Raw genomic sequence first — 18580 nt, 5'->3', positions numbered from 1 at the left:
TGGCACAATATCGGCTCACCACAACCTCCGCCTACTGGGTTCAAGCGATTCTCCTGCCTCAGCCTCCCAAGTAGCTGGGTTTACAGTTGCTCACCACCACACCCAGGTAATTTTATTTTTGTATTTTTAGTAGAGACGTGGTTTCACCATGTTGGCCAGGCTGGTCTTAAACTCCTGACCTTGTGATCCGCCCACCTCAGCCTCCCAAAGTGCTGGGATTACAGGCGTGAGCCACCGCACCTGGCTAGAAATTCAGTTCTTTTTAAGGCTGAATACTATGCCAATGTCTGGAGAGTCAGTAAAAAAAAAAAGTCCTTCGAAATCTCTTAATGTACAGAAAGCTGAAAACCCTGGTTTATATTATACAGGAACTCTCACACACTGCTAATGGGAGTGTAAATTGTTACAGCTGTGTTGGAAAATGGTTTGGTAGGTTCTTTTTTTATTTTGAGACACAGTCTCACTCTGTTGCCAGGCTGGAGTGCAGTGGCGCAATCTTGGCTCACCGCAACCTCTGCCTCCTGGGTTCAAGCAATTCTCCTGCCTCAACCTCCTGAGTAGCTGGGACTCAGGCACACATCACCACACCCAGCTAATTTTTGTATTTTTAGTAGAGACAGGGTTTCACCATGTTGACCAGGATGGTCTTGATCTCTTGACCTCATGATCTGCCCGCCTCGGCCTCCCAAAATGCTGGGATTACAGGTGTGAGCCACTGCGCCGAGCCCAGTAGGTTCTTATAAAGTTAAACATTCACATGCCATATGACCCAGCCATTCTGCCTTTAGATATTCATCCAAATGAAATAAAAAATGTGCCTATAAAAGACTTGCACAAGAATGGTCACAGAAGCCTTATTCATAAAGCCCCAAACAGGAGACAGCCCAGGGGACTATCAACAGGAAAACTCCCCTGTTTTTTCGTTGTTTTTTTGAGAGTTTTGCTTTGCCCCCTAGGTTGGAGTGCAGCAGCACGATCTCGGCTCACTGCAACCTCTGCCTCCCAGGTTCAAGTGATTCTTGTGCCTCAGCCTCTCAAGTAGCTAGGATTACAGGCATGGGCCATCATGCCTGGCTAATTCTTATATTTTTAATACAGACAGGGTTTCACTATGTTGGCCAGGTTGGTCTTGAACTCCTGACCTCGTGATCCGCCCGCCTTGGCCTCCCAAAGTGCTGGGATTACAGGCGTGAGCCACTGCATCCAGCCTCTCCCTGTTGCTTTATTTATTTATTTATTTATTTATTTATTTATTTGAGACACAGTGGCGTGATCTCGGCTCACTGCAACCTCTGCCTCCCGGGTTCAAGCGATTCTCCTGCCTCAGCCTCCCGAGTTGCTAGGACTACAGGTGCCTGCCACCATGCCTGGCCAATATTTGTATTTTTAGTAGAGATGGGGTTTCACCATATTGGCCAGGCTGGTCTCAAACTCCTGACCTTGTGATTTGCCCACCTCAGCCTTCCAAAGTGTTGGGATTATAGGTGTGAGTCACCACACCCAGCCTCCCTGTTGCTTTAAGGTAAGTCCTTGCAGACCTCTGAGTTTGGGCATTTTAATTTACAAAACCATGCGATCCCTGGCTGTCCTCCCTGGTAGGTCTGAAGGAACCACATCTCTGTGCCAGTTGAACACTCGACCCTCTTGGACGCTGTATTTAGAGCCATCCTACCTCCCTGTGCTGTGCCATAAAACTTGGCTGTGGGCTCTTCTGACCTCTAGAGAGGTTTCTTGAAACAGGAGTCCTTATAGGGGGATGGCTGCTTCTGAACGATGTAAATCATGTGGCAGGTAGTAAGATTCACAAGGCTGCACTTAAGCTCTTAAATGGAAACCTTTATCCACTGAATCAATAACAGGAAAATCATCAGAGGCTGTTAAAATGATAAAGGGGCAGTGAGGCCTAGAGGGAGTTATTATTTCTCTCAACTGTGTAACTATTTTTGTAAGCATTACAAGCACACTGTTATGGAGATGGCTGATTCTTCAGGGGAGAGACTTGCCTTTGAGAATGAGCACATGGCCTGATGTGATCAGTAAACATTCCTCTGGAAACACTTCCCACTTTGGGAGGCAAGGTGGCCCACTGTTTTAGGTGTAGGAAGCCTGCAGAACCGGGTCTCAGCGGGTCCAGGTAAGTCCCCAAGCTCCTGCAGGCCTGCTTCTCTCTCGGTGGCAGGATGGAGATGCATGGTACCTGCCTTGAGGCTGAGCATTCAGTCTCTGACCACACGACACACAGTCCAGTTTGCATCATGCCTGACACACAGCAAGCACTCCATAAACACAACTACCGTTATTCATTTACAATTAAGGGGGAAAGAGGTAAGTATGCTTACCTGACCATGATTTTCAAAATCATTTTCAAGGCGAATCCAAGAATCTGATGAGTGTGAAGACACTGGAAGAACCTGACTCTAACCTCTCATTCATGCAGGCTCCTTTCTCAAGCACCCCGATGCCCACAGGTGAAGGGGCACATCCCAAGGACGAGCCCACCTTAGCCCTGGACATCGTTCATTGCGTGAGTGAGCAATGCTTGAGTGAGAAACCCGACAGCAGTGTCCCCGTAACTTCCGTTGCCCCTGGAGCCACACGGCAAAAGCCAGTGTCTGACAATCCTCCAGTAATAGTGAAGACACCTGTCGTATTGCTGTCCAGCCAAAAGCTCCTTGTTGCAGGATGAACAGCCCGTTGTTTCAAACATGCCCCACATCTCATGGCCTCCACACAGGTCATATTAAACACCTCTACCAGAGACTGCACGCCCAAGTGTGGCTCCTCAAAGACCTTGCCGGGGGACTCTGCCACTGATGGCTGCGACCCACGCGCTCTTGAGAGCTCCCTCGTGGAACTGCCTCATTTCTATCGTCATCCTTGATTTTTTGAGATGGAGTCTCAGTCTTGCTCTGTCACTCAGGCTGGAGTGCAGTGGCGCAATCTCTGCTCACTGCAACCTTCACCGCCTGGATTCAAGCAATTGTCCTGCCTCAGCCTCCAGAGTAGCTGGGACTACAGGCATGCACCACCAGGCCCAGCTAATTTTTTGTGTTTTTAGTAGAGACGGGGGGTTTCACCATGTTGGTCAGGCTGGTCTCGAACTCCTGACCTCGTGATTCACCCACCTCAGCCTCCCAAAGTGCTGGGATTACAGGCATGAGCCACCGTGCCGGGCCATCATCCTTGATTTTATCCAAAAATGGTATTAACCTAGTCTGAATATCACATTTGCCTTTTTTTTTTTTTCTTGAGACGGAGTTTCACTGTTGCCCAGGCTGGAGTGCAGTGGCACGATCTCAGCTCACTGCAACCCCTGCCTCCTGGGTTCAAGCAATTCTCACACCTCAGCCTCCCTAGTAGCTGGGATTACAGGAGCACACCACCATGCCCGGCTAATTTTTTTTTTTTTTTTTTTGGTATGTTTAGTAGAGACGGGGTTTCACCATGTTGGCCAGGGTGGTCTCCTACTCCTGACCTCAAGTGATCCACCCGCCTCGGTCTCCAAAGTGCTGGGATTACAGGCGTGAGCCACCACGCCTGGCCACATTTGCCTTCTGACGACTCTGAAATGGTTCTAAAAATCAAATTCACCCTGCAACAATGATTTGTTGTGCCTGAACATATTTAAAAATGTTAAGGTAGGGTGCAGTGGCTCATGCCTGTAATCCCAGCACTTTAGGAGGCCCAGATGGGCGGATCACCTGGTCAGGAGTTCAAAACCAGCCGGGCCAAGACTGTGAAACCCCATCTCTACTAAAGATACAAAAATTAGCTGGGCCCAGTAGCAGGTGCCTGTAATCCCAGTTACTTAGGAGGATGCGGCAGGACAATTGCTTGAACCTGGGAGGTAGAGGTTGCAGTGAGCCCACATTGCACCACTGCACTCCAGCCTGGGTGACAAAGGGAGATTCTATCTCAAAAATAAATAAATAAATGAATAATTAAAAAACAAGGCCAGGTGCGGTGGCTCATGCCTGTAATCCCAGCACTCTGACAGGCCGAAGTGGGTGGATTACCTGAGGTCAGGAGTTCGAGACCAGCCTGGCCAACATGGTGAGACCCCATCTCTACTAAAAATACAAAAATTAGCCAGGCGTGGTGGCACGTGCCTATAATCCCAGCTACTCGGGAGGCTGAGGCAGGAGAATTGCTTGAGCCTGCGAGCCACAGGTTGCAGTGAGCCGAAATCAAAATTGTGCCACTGCACTCCAGCCTCGCCGACAGTGAGACTCTGTCTCAAAAACAAACAAACAAAAAGTTAAGAAACTAAAACTATAAAAATACCTTTTGGTTAACTTTTAAAACTATCTCTGTGGAGAAGCCTTCCTAATTATGACATGAAACTTAGAAGTCACAAAAAGATAAATTCTTTTTTTTTTTTTTTTTTTTTTTTTTTGAGACGGAGTCTCGCTGTGTCTCCCAGGCTAGAGTGCAGTGGCGTGATCTCGGCTCACTGCAAGCTCCGCCTCCCGGGTTCACGCCATTCTCCCGCCTCAGCCTCCCAAGTAGCTGAGACTACAGGCGCCCGCCACCACGCCCGGCTAGTTTTTTGTATTTTTAGTAGAGACGGGGTTTCACCATGTTAGCCAGGATAGTCTCGATCTCCTGACCTTGTGATCCACCCGCCTCGGCCTCCCAAAGTGCTGGGATTACAGGCTTGAGCCACCGCACCCGGCACAAAAAGATAAATTCTGAACACATCATATCACAATGGGCTAATTTCCTTAATAAATAAAGATCTACAATTAAAAAAATGATGATAATCTTGTAGAAAATTGGCAAGGGATATGAACAGATGTTTCACAGAAATACAACTTAGATATACCAGATGAATTAGATCCATGCACATTAAAACTATCAGTTATCATTTTTCTAAATCTGCCAGATGGCAAAGATTAAATTGGCTGCAGCTGTTAGGACATGGGGGAGGCCGGCACCGATGCTTGTCCAGTAGGATTGAAGGCAACGTGGCGACGTCTGCTTATGCCCTGAAACTCACTGCTCTGCGGTCCTGCCATCCAGACACGGGCACTGCAGGACTGAGGCAGCTCAGTGGGCAGCAATGGGTGCTAAGTGACCTGGGGTACGTGGGCTGGGGTGGCGTTGGGGTGCGTGAGACCTGTCTGAGCTCGTCAATGCACACATCCTCTGAGGGAACAGAATTTTCAAGCAATCCTAGTTTGCTTCTTTTACGATGTGCATGTGTAGCTATTTTTGACAAATGAGAGCCTACTTCATTATCACAAAAGACACTCAGAGAGAAATGACTTGCATAATTTGCTGGGCCCAGAAATATTCCATGACTTATTTGGTGCACTTTTGGAAAACTTCCAGTTGTTTGCCTTTTTCAGGCATGAGGTCACCAACCTTCTTTAAATGGACCAAATTGATTTTGGCTTTACCTTCATGCGTTTGATTCTCAGCCTCCGGAGTTCTTTAAATATTTAAGCTAGTGGATATTAGGGAAGTAAAGGTGCTGGCGGGGACCCAGCCCAGGCCGGGGTGGTGAGCGTGGGGAGGATAGGCCTTGTCATGCCCGCCAGAAGCAAGCTTCCTAGCCCTAGTCCTAATGCGACTTTTGACTCGTTGAGGGACCATCTCGCCTGCTGTTTCTCAGCCTGTGTCATACGCTGACCTCCAGACCTCTTCCCCCAAGGTTTACGTTTTGAGGAGACTGCTAGGCAGAGAATAGCTGGCTCCAGTTCTCTGAGGGGTTCATTCCTGTCCCAGGTCTCCCTCCAGCCTCCAGGGTTGGGGCCGCACTGGTGTGCAGCGTGGCCATCCTCCCTTCATCCCTTCCCCAAGTGCCCTGCAGGCACATAGCTGCTCAGACCTCAGGAAGGTTTCCGCCCAGACCCCTCTCCTGCCCCTGCCCACTGTGAGGCCCGGGCTCTGGGAGGGAGGAAACTGTTCCTCTTTTCATCTGTCCTTTCCTGCTCTGCGCTGGCCTCTACCACGTGGCTCCATCAGCATTCGCTGCGCCCTGGGAGGCCCTAGGGCCAGACCCTGTCCTCCTGTCACAGTTGGTTGCGGGGGCTTCAGGCACAAGCACTCAGGGTATGGGCTGGTCTGCAGTTTCCCTGGCATGCAACACCTTTGGGACACTTCCAGACCAAAACCAGATCCTTGCTGGACACAATGACGTGGAGACTTGCAGCTCACCCAAGGTGATGTGCCCAGGCCTCGCCTGGCCATGCTGTGGGTTGCTGGCCTGGCACGGGAGGAGCTCTGTGCTCAACAGACGCTGGGAGGGCTGGGGCCATTAGCCAGACCCTTCACCAGCCCCGGCCCCCAGGGGCCCTCCACTGCTGCGTCCTCAGGAGGGACGTCGACAGGACTGGAAATACACCACCCCGTTTGGCAGTTTTTCTAAGCTTTAGTAAACAGGGATCTCAGGTGCCAGGTGGGCAAGTACTGCTGTCACTCAACGAGAGGAAGCCCAGAGGAGGGGAAGCCCCTGTCAACCTTTTATTGGGAGTAGAACACATGAGGTTCAGCTCGTGCCGGGCACTGTACATTCACTGAAGCAGCGGGGCGGGCTCGGCCCTGGGAACCCATGCCACACTGAGCAGGACGCATGGCTCGGGGCTCACACTGTCCATGGAGGAGGTGGGGTCAGCCCGAGGTGGATGGACTGTGGCCCGAGACACCGAGAGCTTGGTTCTGGGACTGTGGCTCAGCCGACCCGCAGCACAGCTGCGTCTAAGACATGGCCCTGGCTAGGCGGCAATGGTTCACAGTAGCGATACATTCACAGGACACAGTCGGTGTCCAGAAAAGGGGGCTCAGAACACAGTTTCTACACAAGCACTTGGCACCCACATGACAGAGACGTCACTCAAGCAGCACAGCCACAAATTGTTTACAGCAGCTCACGCCTGGCATCGCCCATGCTGGGAGATTCCCTGAAGAGTAGGCACTTGCCATCCGTGAGGAGGTGTCTCCCTCCATCATTAACCCCAAACCACACAGGGTGTGAGGAGAGCAGGCCTCTGGGTGAACTCACACATTCATACCCAAGGAAGAGGCAAACACGCTCAAGTCCAGAGTTGCCAGTGGTGCCGCCCAGACCCACTGTCTCAGGGGTGTGATGGCTGTCCCTTGGCTTCCCCAGAGCAGCCAGGACAGCCTGCACCACCTCCCAGACTCTCGCAGGAAGGGGAGATCTGCCCTGGGGAGGAAACTGACAGGTTGGGAGACAAGACTCCCATCGCAGGGACACGCACGGCAGCAGCCACAGCCCCGCGGACGGGGCACGGGGAGGGTAGGCAGGGAACCATGCTGCCCCTCAGTGTGTGCCTGTGGTTCTGTCCTGGTCCTGCCCACTTGGAGCCCAGGCAGGCAGGGGGCATTGGGCAGGGCCCAGGTCCAGACAGCCCTCTGGCCAGATGTTACTGGAAGAGGCTGATGCCAGGGCAGCACCAGGCCTTCTGCAAGTCCCAGAGTCAGTGTGCAGAAAGTGCCACCACAGCCTGTACTGTGGCTCCTCAGGATGAAGTCACGTCCAGGACAGGAGGATTTATGCAGACACTGCTGACGGGGACAGGGGTGGCTCGGCTGCTATGAGGCTGGACTCTTCTGTCTGTTCAGGGAGTCGATGTAATGAAAAATGGCCCCCAGAGCCCAGCTGGTCTCAACATTGTCAATTTTCCGAGTGAGCTTGAAAAGACAGAGAGGGAGAGGGGACCATCACGCAGACAGGAAAGGCTTGTGCATCAGAGGCTGCGGCTCCTTGGAAGCCAGGGATGGGCTGGGGGACACAACCCCAGTAACCAGAGAAGTGGTTTCAGGCCCCTCACTCCATAAAGGGGCTGGGGTGTGCCCTGAGGGCACCCTTACCTTCAGCACTTTGCTCCTGGGAAAGCCGAACTCCTGGAGTAGCAAGCTGACGTAGGTGAGGTCCATGCACGCAAAGGGGCTGCTCTGTGGCTGTGTCTCCAGGGTCCGACACACTGGGGATGAGACACATCCCTTCAGGCTCCAGGTGACTCCCACCCAGGGGCGGAGGGGCAAGTGCAGACCCCAATTCCACCCACTACAGGCACCCGCTGGCTCCGCACTCCGGATTCACAGACAAGACTGCAGCTGAGCGCAGAAGGCGCCTAGTGCACAGCACAGGCAGGTGGGCAGCAACCTCGGCTGCCACTGGGTCTGGGCTCCAAGGGGACTTCACACCTGGTGTTAGGGTCATGGGCCAACGTCTCCCAAGCCACATTTCTACATCTAAGACCCTGGACACCTCTCCCAGGTGTCAACCTGAATAAAACGTAAGCTTTCTGGGGAAAGAAAACACCAAAACCAGCTCAGAACAATCCACTCCTGCTCTTTGAGGAAGGTCAAATCTACCAAGAACTGTCCTGGGATTATGGCTCAAAGCCTTTTCCTGCTGTAGTTGTGGATACCCAGTGTCCATGGGCACAACTGGGAAAATGACACAAAAGCTTTAAAAAAAGCCACTTTTGGGGGAGGGGAAGGGTAGTACTTTTTCTGGAAAGATGTACAAAGTTCAGCTCTTTGGACCCACACATTGGGAAGGGCAACCAAGAGCAGGAGATGTTCGCCAAGGCTTGGTTGCTGGACCAGGCATGAAGGAGACGGTGGAGGGACAAGGTGTGTGGCACAGGTTCTGCTGGGCTAGTCACCTGCGACCCCGGGGACAGCCCTCCACCCCACATCCCAGGCTCCACTCTGCAGGGCCTCGGCTTCTTAAGGGTTGTGTGACAATCATGAACTTACTGGGACATCCCAGGGGAAATCACTCTTGGGGTTACCCTAGTAGTAGTAAAATGGCATCAGAGGAAGTGGAATCGAGGGACCCAGTTCCTCACGACCCCATGGGGGTGGGACGAGGACGGTGGTCCTTTCTCAGCTGGGGCCGCCAAGGCCCCTGCCTGTGGCCACCGTTTAGGAGGGGCTACACCCAGGAGAGTCAGGGCCAGCGCCTGCGTCACGAGCACCATGCAGCACCTGCACCTGCTAAGACGGCCCCCGTAGCATCACTCACCATACTTGGCTGCGATCTCAAAGTCCCCCACCACCAGGCTGCCTCCCTTCTCCGCATCTGTGGGGGACACAACACCCAGTCTGCAGGAGCACCGTGAGGCTGGCGATGCCACTGAGACACAAGGCTGGCGCGGGGAACGCCAGCCTGAGAGCCCCAAGGCACTGACTGGCTTCTGAGGCAGGCCTTCCAGCTGTAGACGGCCACTCACATGCTCTGAGGGCAGCTTCTGGGTGATGTGGCGTGGGGTGGGCTTGGGGGCTGAGAGGGTTACCCCACATCCCAACCCTGCAGTGTCGCCCGAGAGAGCTCACCAGGAACCCAGGACCCCAAATTGAGTAAAATTTTAAGTTAAGAAAAATAAAAGTAGAGAAATTGAAATGTTTCCTGAAGCCATAGCACTGAGCTCAGCAACAGTATTCTGGTTTCAGTTTCCCAAATGTAAAAAAAAAAAAAAAAAAAAAAGAAAAGTTATTGAAAAATAAAGTGAGGGGTGGTTTATTGGTGGCCTTCCACCTTGACCACCCATCTTCCACCCAGGCCAGTCAGCGGTAGCTTTGTCAGCACAGACACCCACCGGAGGCCGCGGGGCCCAGAGAGCCAGCACTGTGTTAGCTTATTTAAAACAGTAGTGTTCTTATCCTTACCACAGGCCATACATTCTGATGTTCTCACCATGGTAGTGACTCTGCAACCCCCTCCAGAGTCCCCACACAGCCTGACCACCACCAGCCTCAGCAAACTCTGAATACCCTTTTCCGCCCTAATCTGGCTTCCTGGGCTGTGCAGGGTGAGTCGGAGAGACTCCACATTCAGTGAGCTGATCCCTCCCACGGGGACGGGGCAGCCACCCGCAGGTCACAGGAGGCCTCCTGTAGCCAGGAGACAACGTGGGCCAGTGCAGGGCAGGACCTGCCTTCTAGCAGGAACTGGAATCAACAGCAAGTCACCAGCCACGAGGTTTTACTGAAGGGCTCCAAGAACTGATCTCTTCCCACTCAGGACGAGACGCCTTCCCAAATCTACTTCTGGCCTCCTGCCGGGATGCGGCAACAGGGTTGCTTGCCGGACACCGGCCCTCTGCCTTGGGGAGCACACGCCCTCCACGCCCGCCCCCCGCCGCCCGGAACTTCCTGCTCAGCCCATCCGGGCCCCCTTACCTATGAGGCCCACACCAGCTGCAAGGTCGTAGTAGTAGGAGAAAGCATAGAAGTCCACATGCTTCACTTCCTCCGTCCTGTGCACTCTGTTCCGAAGGACCTCTAACACTCTGGCAGCACACAGCTCGTGCAGGCTTGCCACTGGGGACAAGCACAAGGCTAGCAGTCAGTGGGCTCCGAGCACCAGGCCTCACAGCTGCTTGGGGCCCCTCCCAGGGGACTTGAGACCCTGACCTGAATGGTCAGGAAAAGGCAGGTCCAGAAGCCCCTAAGACCCCACCCCAAGTTGGGGTTGCTCCCCACAAGGTCCAAAGCAGCCCTCAGGAGCCAGGGCACTGTTGGTCCCGGGGCAGGGAGCGAAGACTGTGGGCATGAAGCAGCCGCAGACCTGGACTCTGAGGAGGAGGCTGCTGATGCCTGATACCAGCCAGCCTCTGGCCTGTCGGGACCATCTGCCCTGCATACCCCCTCTGCCAGGCCTGCGTCCCACCTCCTCGGGGGTCCTGCACCCTCCCTATGTCATAGATAAGGAAGCGGAGGCCCAGCTCACTTGCCAAGCTCCCATGGCTTAGGGGAGAGCAGGAACAGAGGACCCCGGAGGCCAATGGACTGTGTGGACATCTGAGGGCGCCTCTACACCCCACACCTTGACCCGGCTTCCCAGCTTTCCCAGTCCTGCTCCACCAGGCCCCGTCCTTCCGAGTGCTTCCAGGGTTCCCATGGTCCATAGACCCACGCTCCGACCCTTTGATCTCATTTCCTCCTGCTGTCCCTCGCCAAGCCACACCACCTCCTCCTCATTCATTAAACACAGCAGCTGCCAGAGGGCCCCGGTGTGTGCTGTTTGCCCGGCCTGGGGTGCTGCTGCTTCAGATCTGTGCAGTTCCTTTAAACCACCTCCTGTCTTAGATCCCATGTTACCCCACGAGGCCATCCTTGGCTGTCCTAGTTACAGCTGCAGTCGCCCTCTCAGACCCCCACCCCCAGGTTATTTCTCCTGGAAGGCCTTTCCGATGAGCTTCATTGTCTGGCTCCTCCTGTGGAACGCAGCTGCGCACTTCTGCTGTGCCTGATGCGGCCCCCCAGCACATGCACCAGTGGGTGACTGAGTTGGAGGGACCTGTACAGTTCCTGAAGGCACGCACTCCTCATGCTGAGTGCCCAGTCTGGGAGTGGTGTTTGAACATTTCTCTCAGAAGAAACTGCAAGGGTGCAGAGCACCAGAGCCTGCCCAGGGCCAGTGGACAAGAGTGGGCTCCATGGCCTCGAGCAGGATAGGTAGGAGCAGATCCTCCCTCACTCCCTCCCAGCACAGCACAGAGTGCCTGGGCTCCCAGCCCCAGTCCTGCATCTGAGCCCCGAGCTGGTCCAGTCCTTCCTCCCTGCAGGCCTGTTAGGAAATCAGCCCTCAGGAGGAAGCTTCTGGTGACAGTCAGGGGAGTGCTGAGCAGAGGCAGAGGGAAGGAACCAGCTCTCAGCACAGGCACAGGCCCCTGCAGCCGAACCACCTTCACTTCCAGGGCAGGTACAGGCTCTTCAAGGAGAGGTCAGGAGCCTCCTGTGGAGCGTCCCATGGGATGTGGGAAAGGCAAGGGGGAGAGGAGGCCGCCACTCTCTCCCGCAGAACCCAACAAGCAGCAACCTTCCCCATACCTGCTTTCTGCCCCGAAACCCTGTATGTGACTTCTGCGTGTTCCCACTCTCCTTTGAAACTGGGAGACAAGCAAGGGCTGACCAACTCCTTTCCATCCTTAGCTGAAACAGAGATTAAAAAGGAAAGAGAAAGGAAGGTGTATCACTGCCATGGACTAGGGCTGAGCCAGGAGTCATGGAGGCCCTGGCTTGACACTGGATGGTGGAATCTGAGTGGCTTCCAGGTCCACTGGGAAGGCAACACCTCCCTGGGAAGCAGCAGCAAAGCCTCTTCAGCCAGGAAGCACACCGCTACCAGGACCATGCCCAGCCCATGGCCCTGGGCATGTTGGGTGCCAGGTACTGGGCCAAGGGCTGTTCAGTGAAGTGTGACAACAGTCCTCTTAGGAGGGGAGCCATCATCTCCCAGTTTTATAGGTGACTGAGGCGGTGAATAGCTGGTAGGTTGGTGGCAGGGCCAGGACAAGTGCCGCCAGGTGCCACCATGCCTTGAATGGAATCTGCTGCTCCAATACACACAAGCCGGGGGCTCAAAATCAGCAAACAAAGCATATTGGTCCCAGGGCTGGCCCCAGCATCATGCTTGAGGACGGCAGGCTGCTGTCCCACCAAAAGGTGCTGGTCCCATCCTTGGACTCTGGCCTGGGCCTGCTTTCCTTGATGGAATGGGCAGGAAATGGTGACCTCAGGGTAGCCTTCCTTTTCTAAAGCCACTGCAAAAGCATCCCAGGCTGCTCTGCTGGGGCAAGGCCATGTGGAAGGGCGCCCAGGTCTAGATAGCCGCCCAGCAACAGGCACGTGCACAGACCCAGTCTAGACAGCTGCCCCAGCCGTATGCACCTGCACAGACTCCCAGGACCCCAGTGGGGGATCTAGACAGCTGCCACAGCCACATGTACCTGCACAGACCCCCAGGACTCCAGCAAGGGGGTCTAGACAGCTGCCACAGCCATATGCACCTGCACAGACCCCCAGGACCCCAGCGGGGGGATCTAGACTGCCACCACAGCCACAGGCACGTGCACAGATCCCCAGAACCCCAGCAGAGGTGCCACCCAGATAAGCCTGTGTGGTCAGCCATGAGATTCCAGCCGTGACTGCTGTTTGCTGTTCTTTCACTCTACTTGGGGGGGTCTGTTATGCAATAACCAGTAACAAAACAGAGAGACTCATTCTCCTGGGTCCTCACAGCCCCCAAGTGTCCAAAACAGGCACTTTGTACAGCCTGACGAGGAGACCTTCTTGCTGCTCTGCTGGGTGGGAGACGACTCAGTGTCTGAACCGCGACTCCCTGGGAACCACAAGGGGCAAAGAGGTACCTGGCTTTCCTCATTGGCTAAATAATAGGTGTTTTTTGGCCCCAGAATAAGGGCTGCAGGTGTTTCTGAGACATAGACATGGTTTTTGTTTGCAACAAAAGAAATACCATTATGAAGATAAACACCACGATTTGAAAGAAAGAACTGAAGTAGGGCATGCCTGGGAGAATGAAAATTCTAGTTGAACAACCTACTCTGTCAGATACCAGGCCCTTGGAAGAGGTGGGCAGGGGTGCTAGGCCAATGGGGCACTGGGGGCTGAGGTAAGGGCATTTGGCGGGAGCACACGTGGGCGCTGCTGAGCGCCTCATACACACATCAGACACTAAGGCCTTGGGAAGGCCTCTGTGGCCTGGTCAGTTCCATCAGGGAAGATAGGTGCCACCAGCCTCAGGGCCGTGCCCCCGACCCTGAAGCAGACCATGGCAATCCTGAGATCTCCTAAGTCCATGCCCGTTGTGATGCCCATTGTAAGCAGCAGAGGCCCTGGCCCTGATGCAGGCTGCGTCCCCAGGCCAACTCCACATCTCAGGAAGGGCCAAGCCCACATTTCATGACCCTTCGCAGAGCAAGGGAGGTGGGATGTTCTTGCAAGGCTGGAATCATAAGCGAGAGAGAAAACCTTTCCCGATGGCAAGAGCCGAGCACCCACCCCACGGCCCTCCTGTGCTGTCTGAACAAGGTCCTGTCTTCACATCCCTAAAGCTGGCTCCCAACGTAGGGAATGAGTGTGCAGTTCCCTGGTTCCCTCAGTTTCAGCTCAGTGCTTCAGAAGGGATTTCACCAGCATCTTTTAAAAAATAACTTGGGGCTGGGTGTCGTGGCTCACGCCTGTAATCCCAGCACTTTGGAAAGCCAAGGCAGGCAATCATTTGAAGGCAGGATTTCGAGACCAGCCTAGCCAACATGGTGAAACCCCGTCTCTACTAAAAATACAAAAATTAGCTGGGTGTGGTGGTACACATCTGTAGTCCCAGCTACTGGGGAGCCTGAGGCATGAGAACTGCTGGAACCCGGAAGGCAGAGGCTGCAGTGAGCTGGGATCATGCTACTGCACTCCAGCCTGGGTGGCAGAGTGAGTGAGACATTGTCTCAAAAGAAAGAAAGAAATACCTTGGAACGTGGACAGGTACACCACCACCCTGGGTTCCTGCCCCATCAGGTTGCCACCAACAAGGTCTGCAGCACAGCCCTCCACTCGCATGCCCCGGCCTGGCCGGGTGCCTAGCGTGCAGCGGGACAGCAGTGGGGCGGAAGGGGAGCAGGGACCTCTCCCCCAGGGCCAAGCTGCCGCCCTCCCAAGGGGCTCCTCATTCCCACTGAGAATGGAGGGCAGAGGCTGCAAGAGCGGGCCCGGGGCAACATGTCCACTCACCAGGCTGCCCCTCCACGCCGCCCAGGATCGCCAGGCGTGCCGACATCAGCCCGAGCCCGAGGTAGCTGTGGGAACGACACCTTAGTGAGGGCAGCTGCCATGGCAGGTACAGGGCATGGCAGGCTCACCTCTGAGACCCAGCCCGAGTGGGGAAGGGGGAGCTTGCAGCAAGGCAGTTAGTGAGCTTCTCTGCTCCTTCTAAAAGCCTCTTTCTGTCAGTTGAAGAAACTTAGCTAATTAATTCAACACGCGAGGGCCTATCATATGGCAGAAGCTCATCCAGGAGCTGCAGACACTGTGGCAAGTGGGACTGACTCGACCCCAGTCTGGGATGCTCCTGCTTTGTAACAAGAATCGACTGAAGCCTGCACATGGCAATAGGTGGCCCGGAACACTCCTGTGCAGCCCTGGTTCCTCCCACTTCTCAAACCTTCTCCAAAGCAGAACAGAATAAGCACACAAGGAGGAATATGCTGTACTGTAGACAAATTAAAGGACAAAGGAGGACAGAGGAGGTGGGAGGAGGAGGAGGACAGAGAGGTCTGGGTGGATTCCCAGCACAGGAATACCAGGATCTGCCATCCATGACCTCAAGAGGGCCATGTGAGGCCCCAGGAGCTACATACCCGCCCCATGGCGCCTCCCCACGCCTATTCCCGAAAGCAGACCTGTAGGAATAGAGTTTGTAGGTCCTGTTAAACATCCGCAGTGCCGTCAGGTAGCCGGGTGGGGAGGCCTGCAGGGTGCCCTGGGGAAGAACGAGGGTAACTATGCTTGCTGCTGGTCTTTCTAGAAAATTCTCCTCCACCCACTGAATTCGTTTGAAAGAAAGGGGATGGTCAGGTGCAGCCAATTAAAGGAGGTGTTCACTAGGTTGCTGGTTGCGAGACAGGAGCAGGCAATGAGGAGCCAACATCCCAGTGAAGAACGGTGCCTCTTTCCCACAGGCAACCCCTCCCATGCTGACAAACACGGCACAGCCACGACGATGATCATATCAGTACCTACAAGCCCACCCTACCATGGAAAACTACCCACAACAGGAGGATGAGTGGGTGAGGAGGGAACTGTTTTTAGAGCAGCAGACGCCTCAATGGGAAGTGTTTTCGTTGAAAAGGTTGGAAGCTCCCTCCCAACCTACGAACTGGACGAAATCTTCTTTCTGCTCTTGTTCCTTTTGGAACCCTGAAGGGCAGGGGGGCAGCACTTCACACCCTCTGGCCCAAACGTTTCTAGTTATTCTCTAGTTTATCACCCCTCTAAAGACCAAATTTCTGTTTTTGGCTTTTTTCCTGGTGGAATTAAAACTCCAAGCCAGAAACATCATCTGTGAGTGAGTCCAGCTCTCAGACGAGGAAATGACCGCAGGGGTCCAGAGGCCTGGCCAACCCCACCCCGCAGCACCTCAGCAGGCCCCACCCTGCACCCCCATGCGGGGTGGGAAGAGCGTGTGGTCGGCAGGGGCTCGTTACCTCTACGCGTGGCAGGAAGGCAATCTGAGTGGATCCTCCGCCCAAGTCCAGCATGCCCACGCTACTCCCTCCTGGAGTTTTCAAGCTGCCTGGAGCACAGCAAGCAAAAACAGCACGGGGCATTAGTAAGATAGTGAGAACAGCAGAAAAGCCAGGGTGAAAGCCAGGCCCTCAGGGGAAAGAAAAACAAGACAGAGAAGTAGCTCAACTATTGACAAATCTCCATTTAAGGATACACTATACATCTAAGGGACAAGAGTAATGGCTCCACCAGCTGTGGTTTAATTTGGATCCTGACGGAAAAGCACGAACCTTCAGGGGAGATACTGAAACTGCTGAATCAACTGGGAGGGAGGCCGCTCGCCTAGCTCCCAGGAAGAGCTGGGCCCTGCTCTGATCAGCCTGTCTCCACTCCCCAGAGCATCTCAGGCGGAGGCTCCCAACCCACCTCCTAACATTTCTATCCCCCAAAGTGGCAAATGGGCAAACCTGACAGGAAATTTCTTTCCTTTTTGTACGTACATCAGAAACACTGCTCTTTCCCATAATTCCAGCAAAGGGACAAAAATCCACATGCGCTAAGAAAACTGACTCCTTGTCACTTGTTTCTAAAAACAGATGTTTCCGTTCCCTGTTCCACCTACAGCAGAGGAACCTAATTAGAAGGTGAATAGCGTTCACATCACATTCAATATTGGAAGATATGACTGGTTTGATTCATTACTTCTCTTAGAAATGAGAGGATGGGGGTCCTGGTGGATGTTCTGCAGGCGACAGGGCAGGGGCTGTGCTGGGAGAAAAATGCCCCAGATCTGCAGAGAAGCACCCCACTCCTAGCATCTACACCTGTGAGTCAGATGGCTGACCCCATCCATCCCCAACACCCTATGGTCAGTCAGCAACATTGCCAAACCCTGAGGGGTTATCTTAAAGAGCAGAAATGAGGCTCCTGCTCTCGAAAGGCCTGGCCCAGCCCTCCGCAGGCGTCTGTGGCGGCTAGCCTCTGTGATGCAGTGTGCACACACCTGTCAGGAAGTTGACGGTGATCCACGCCGAAACGCCTACAAGAGAGTGTCACAGGCATTATTTTAATCACTTGAGATGCTGAGAGCATAACGCACAGGACCGTTAAATGACAATTTTCAGATCTGGGGAGCACGAAGGGATCACTTCTGCACTACACCCAGCCTTTGGATCATCGGCAGAGAGGAGCATTTCTCGTAAATGCATCCAGCAGCTTCCGGCTGACTGTCCGGGAGACAGCAAACTGAATTCTAAAGCACTTCACCAAACGCCGCTTCTCTCCTCCGGTTATTACTGGCCTCCTCTTTTTGGAAGAAGCAGAAAAAGAACACAGTGCTCCCCTTCCTCCTCCATACACACTCATTCTCAAGGTCATATTGAAGACCCATCATAAGCCAGTGAGGAACCTTAAATGTCTCTTAGAATTAACAATGCAACAACATTCTAAATGTGGCGGCAACTGGAGATTCTCTCCAAATGTTCTTAAAACTAAAAACACGATGTTTTTTACAAGCTCCATTCGTGCCAGGTTTGGGGTTGGTCAAGATAATCTGTCTCTGACAATGACCCCAAAAAGACCCTTTTGTGACATGTCAATTGTAACTCAGAACAGGGCTGTAACAGCCATGATTCTTCACTTGAGCACCTGACAGGGGAGGAGGCTCCCACACGGGGCGGGGTGGGGGATGGTTAGAAGCAGCAGGATCGCTCCCGCCCACCTCACCGCACAGCCCTACCGTACAGAGGCGCTTCCAGACACTTTACCTTCATCTGTTCCGTTCATGATGGAAACACAGTCATCCCCTACAAGGAAAGGTGATGCTTTAAACACTTCTTTCACCTAAATGTAAAGAGAGACATTAATTCATCCTTTAGAATGAATGAATGAATATATTTATTTATTTAGCTAGCTAGCTAGTCAGTCAAGTGAAGCAGTATGGGTGGAGAAGAACAAAAAAATCTGTAACTGGTTGTGATCAATTAGTCGCAAATACTACTGCACTCAGATCAGCTTTCTTCATCCTTTAGAATTTATGGTCAAGGGTTTTGCATCATGCTATTGGCAGGCAGTAACGAAATCCCAGGGGCACCTGCCAATGTTCTGTGAGTCTGCTCAGGCCTCTCTAATCCATTGCAAGTTAATCTACCGCCAGGGCTCGCTGAGGCCCATGCTGCCCTGGAGACCCTGTCCTAAGCCAGCTGGGGCTCAGAAGGGCTCTGGGGGCTGCACAGACTGGGGGAAGCTGGGGCACACTGGGCCTGCTGGGCTCTAAACATTGCCCTGCTTTGGGATGTGAGATAAAGGAGCCGGAAGTCCTCCAAGGCAGACAGCAACCTTCACCAGGGCCCTGGCCTCTGGGGGTATTTTCTTGCCCACCTTTCAGCAAAATCTACCCACAGAAGCTTCAGCACCTCTGCACACCCCACCTGCACACATGCCCCACAATCCAACCCTGTGAGGGACCCTGACAGGCGTGCCCTGTGCCCTCCTCCCACAAGTAAATGGGTGGAGGCAGCACAGAGGGTGAGGAGGACCCAGTGTGGAATGCTGGGCGGCTGGGGACACACTGGCCCTG

General features: G+C 53.8%; 1 protein-coding gene across 4 annotated transcripts in view; it reads right to left on the bottom strand.

Annotated features, from left to right (window-relative positions):
- Positions 1-6455: 6455 nt before the first annotated feature.
- The window catches only part of ENTPD6 (ectonucleoside triphosphate diphosphohydrolase 6), a 31590-nt gene continuing 19465 nt past the window's right edge, over positions 6456-18580 (bottom strand). For all 4 annotated transcript variants that reach the window (XM_050745487.1, XM_050745486.1, XM_050745489.1 and 1 more), the window contains exons 5-14: positions 17769-17844; positions 17006-17041; positions 15981-16069; positions 15177-15256; positions 14509-14573; positions 11815-11916; positions 10162-10302; positions 9005-9061; positions 7840-7952; positions 6456-7659 (exon numbers count right to left, since the gene is read on the bottom strand). In XM_050745487.1, the coding sequence (XP_050601444.1) occupies positions 7561-7659; positions 7840-7952; positions 9005-9061; positions 10162-10302; positions 11815-11916; positions 14509-14573; positions 15177-15256; positions 15981-16069; positions 17006-17041; positions 17769-17844 (858 nt within the window). In that variant the 3' untranslated portion in view covers positions 6456-7560. The remainder of the gene's footprint in view (positions 7660-7839; positions 7953-9004; positions 9062-10161; positions 10303-11814; positions 11917-14508; positions 14574-15176; positions 15257-15980; positions 16070-17005; positions 17042-17768; positions 17845-18580) is intronic.

This window comes from Macaca thibetana, chromosome 10, assembly GCF_024542745.1.
Source record: "Macaca thibetana thibetana isolate TM-01 chromosome 10, ASM2454274v1, whole genome shotgun sequence".
Lineage (NCBI taxonomy): Eukaryota > Metazoa > Chordata > Mammalia > Primates > Cercopithecidae > Macaca > Macaca thibetana.
The sequence above is the reverse complement of the archived record's forward strand: the minus strand, read 5'-3'. Positions and strand labels throughout refer to the sequence as shown.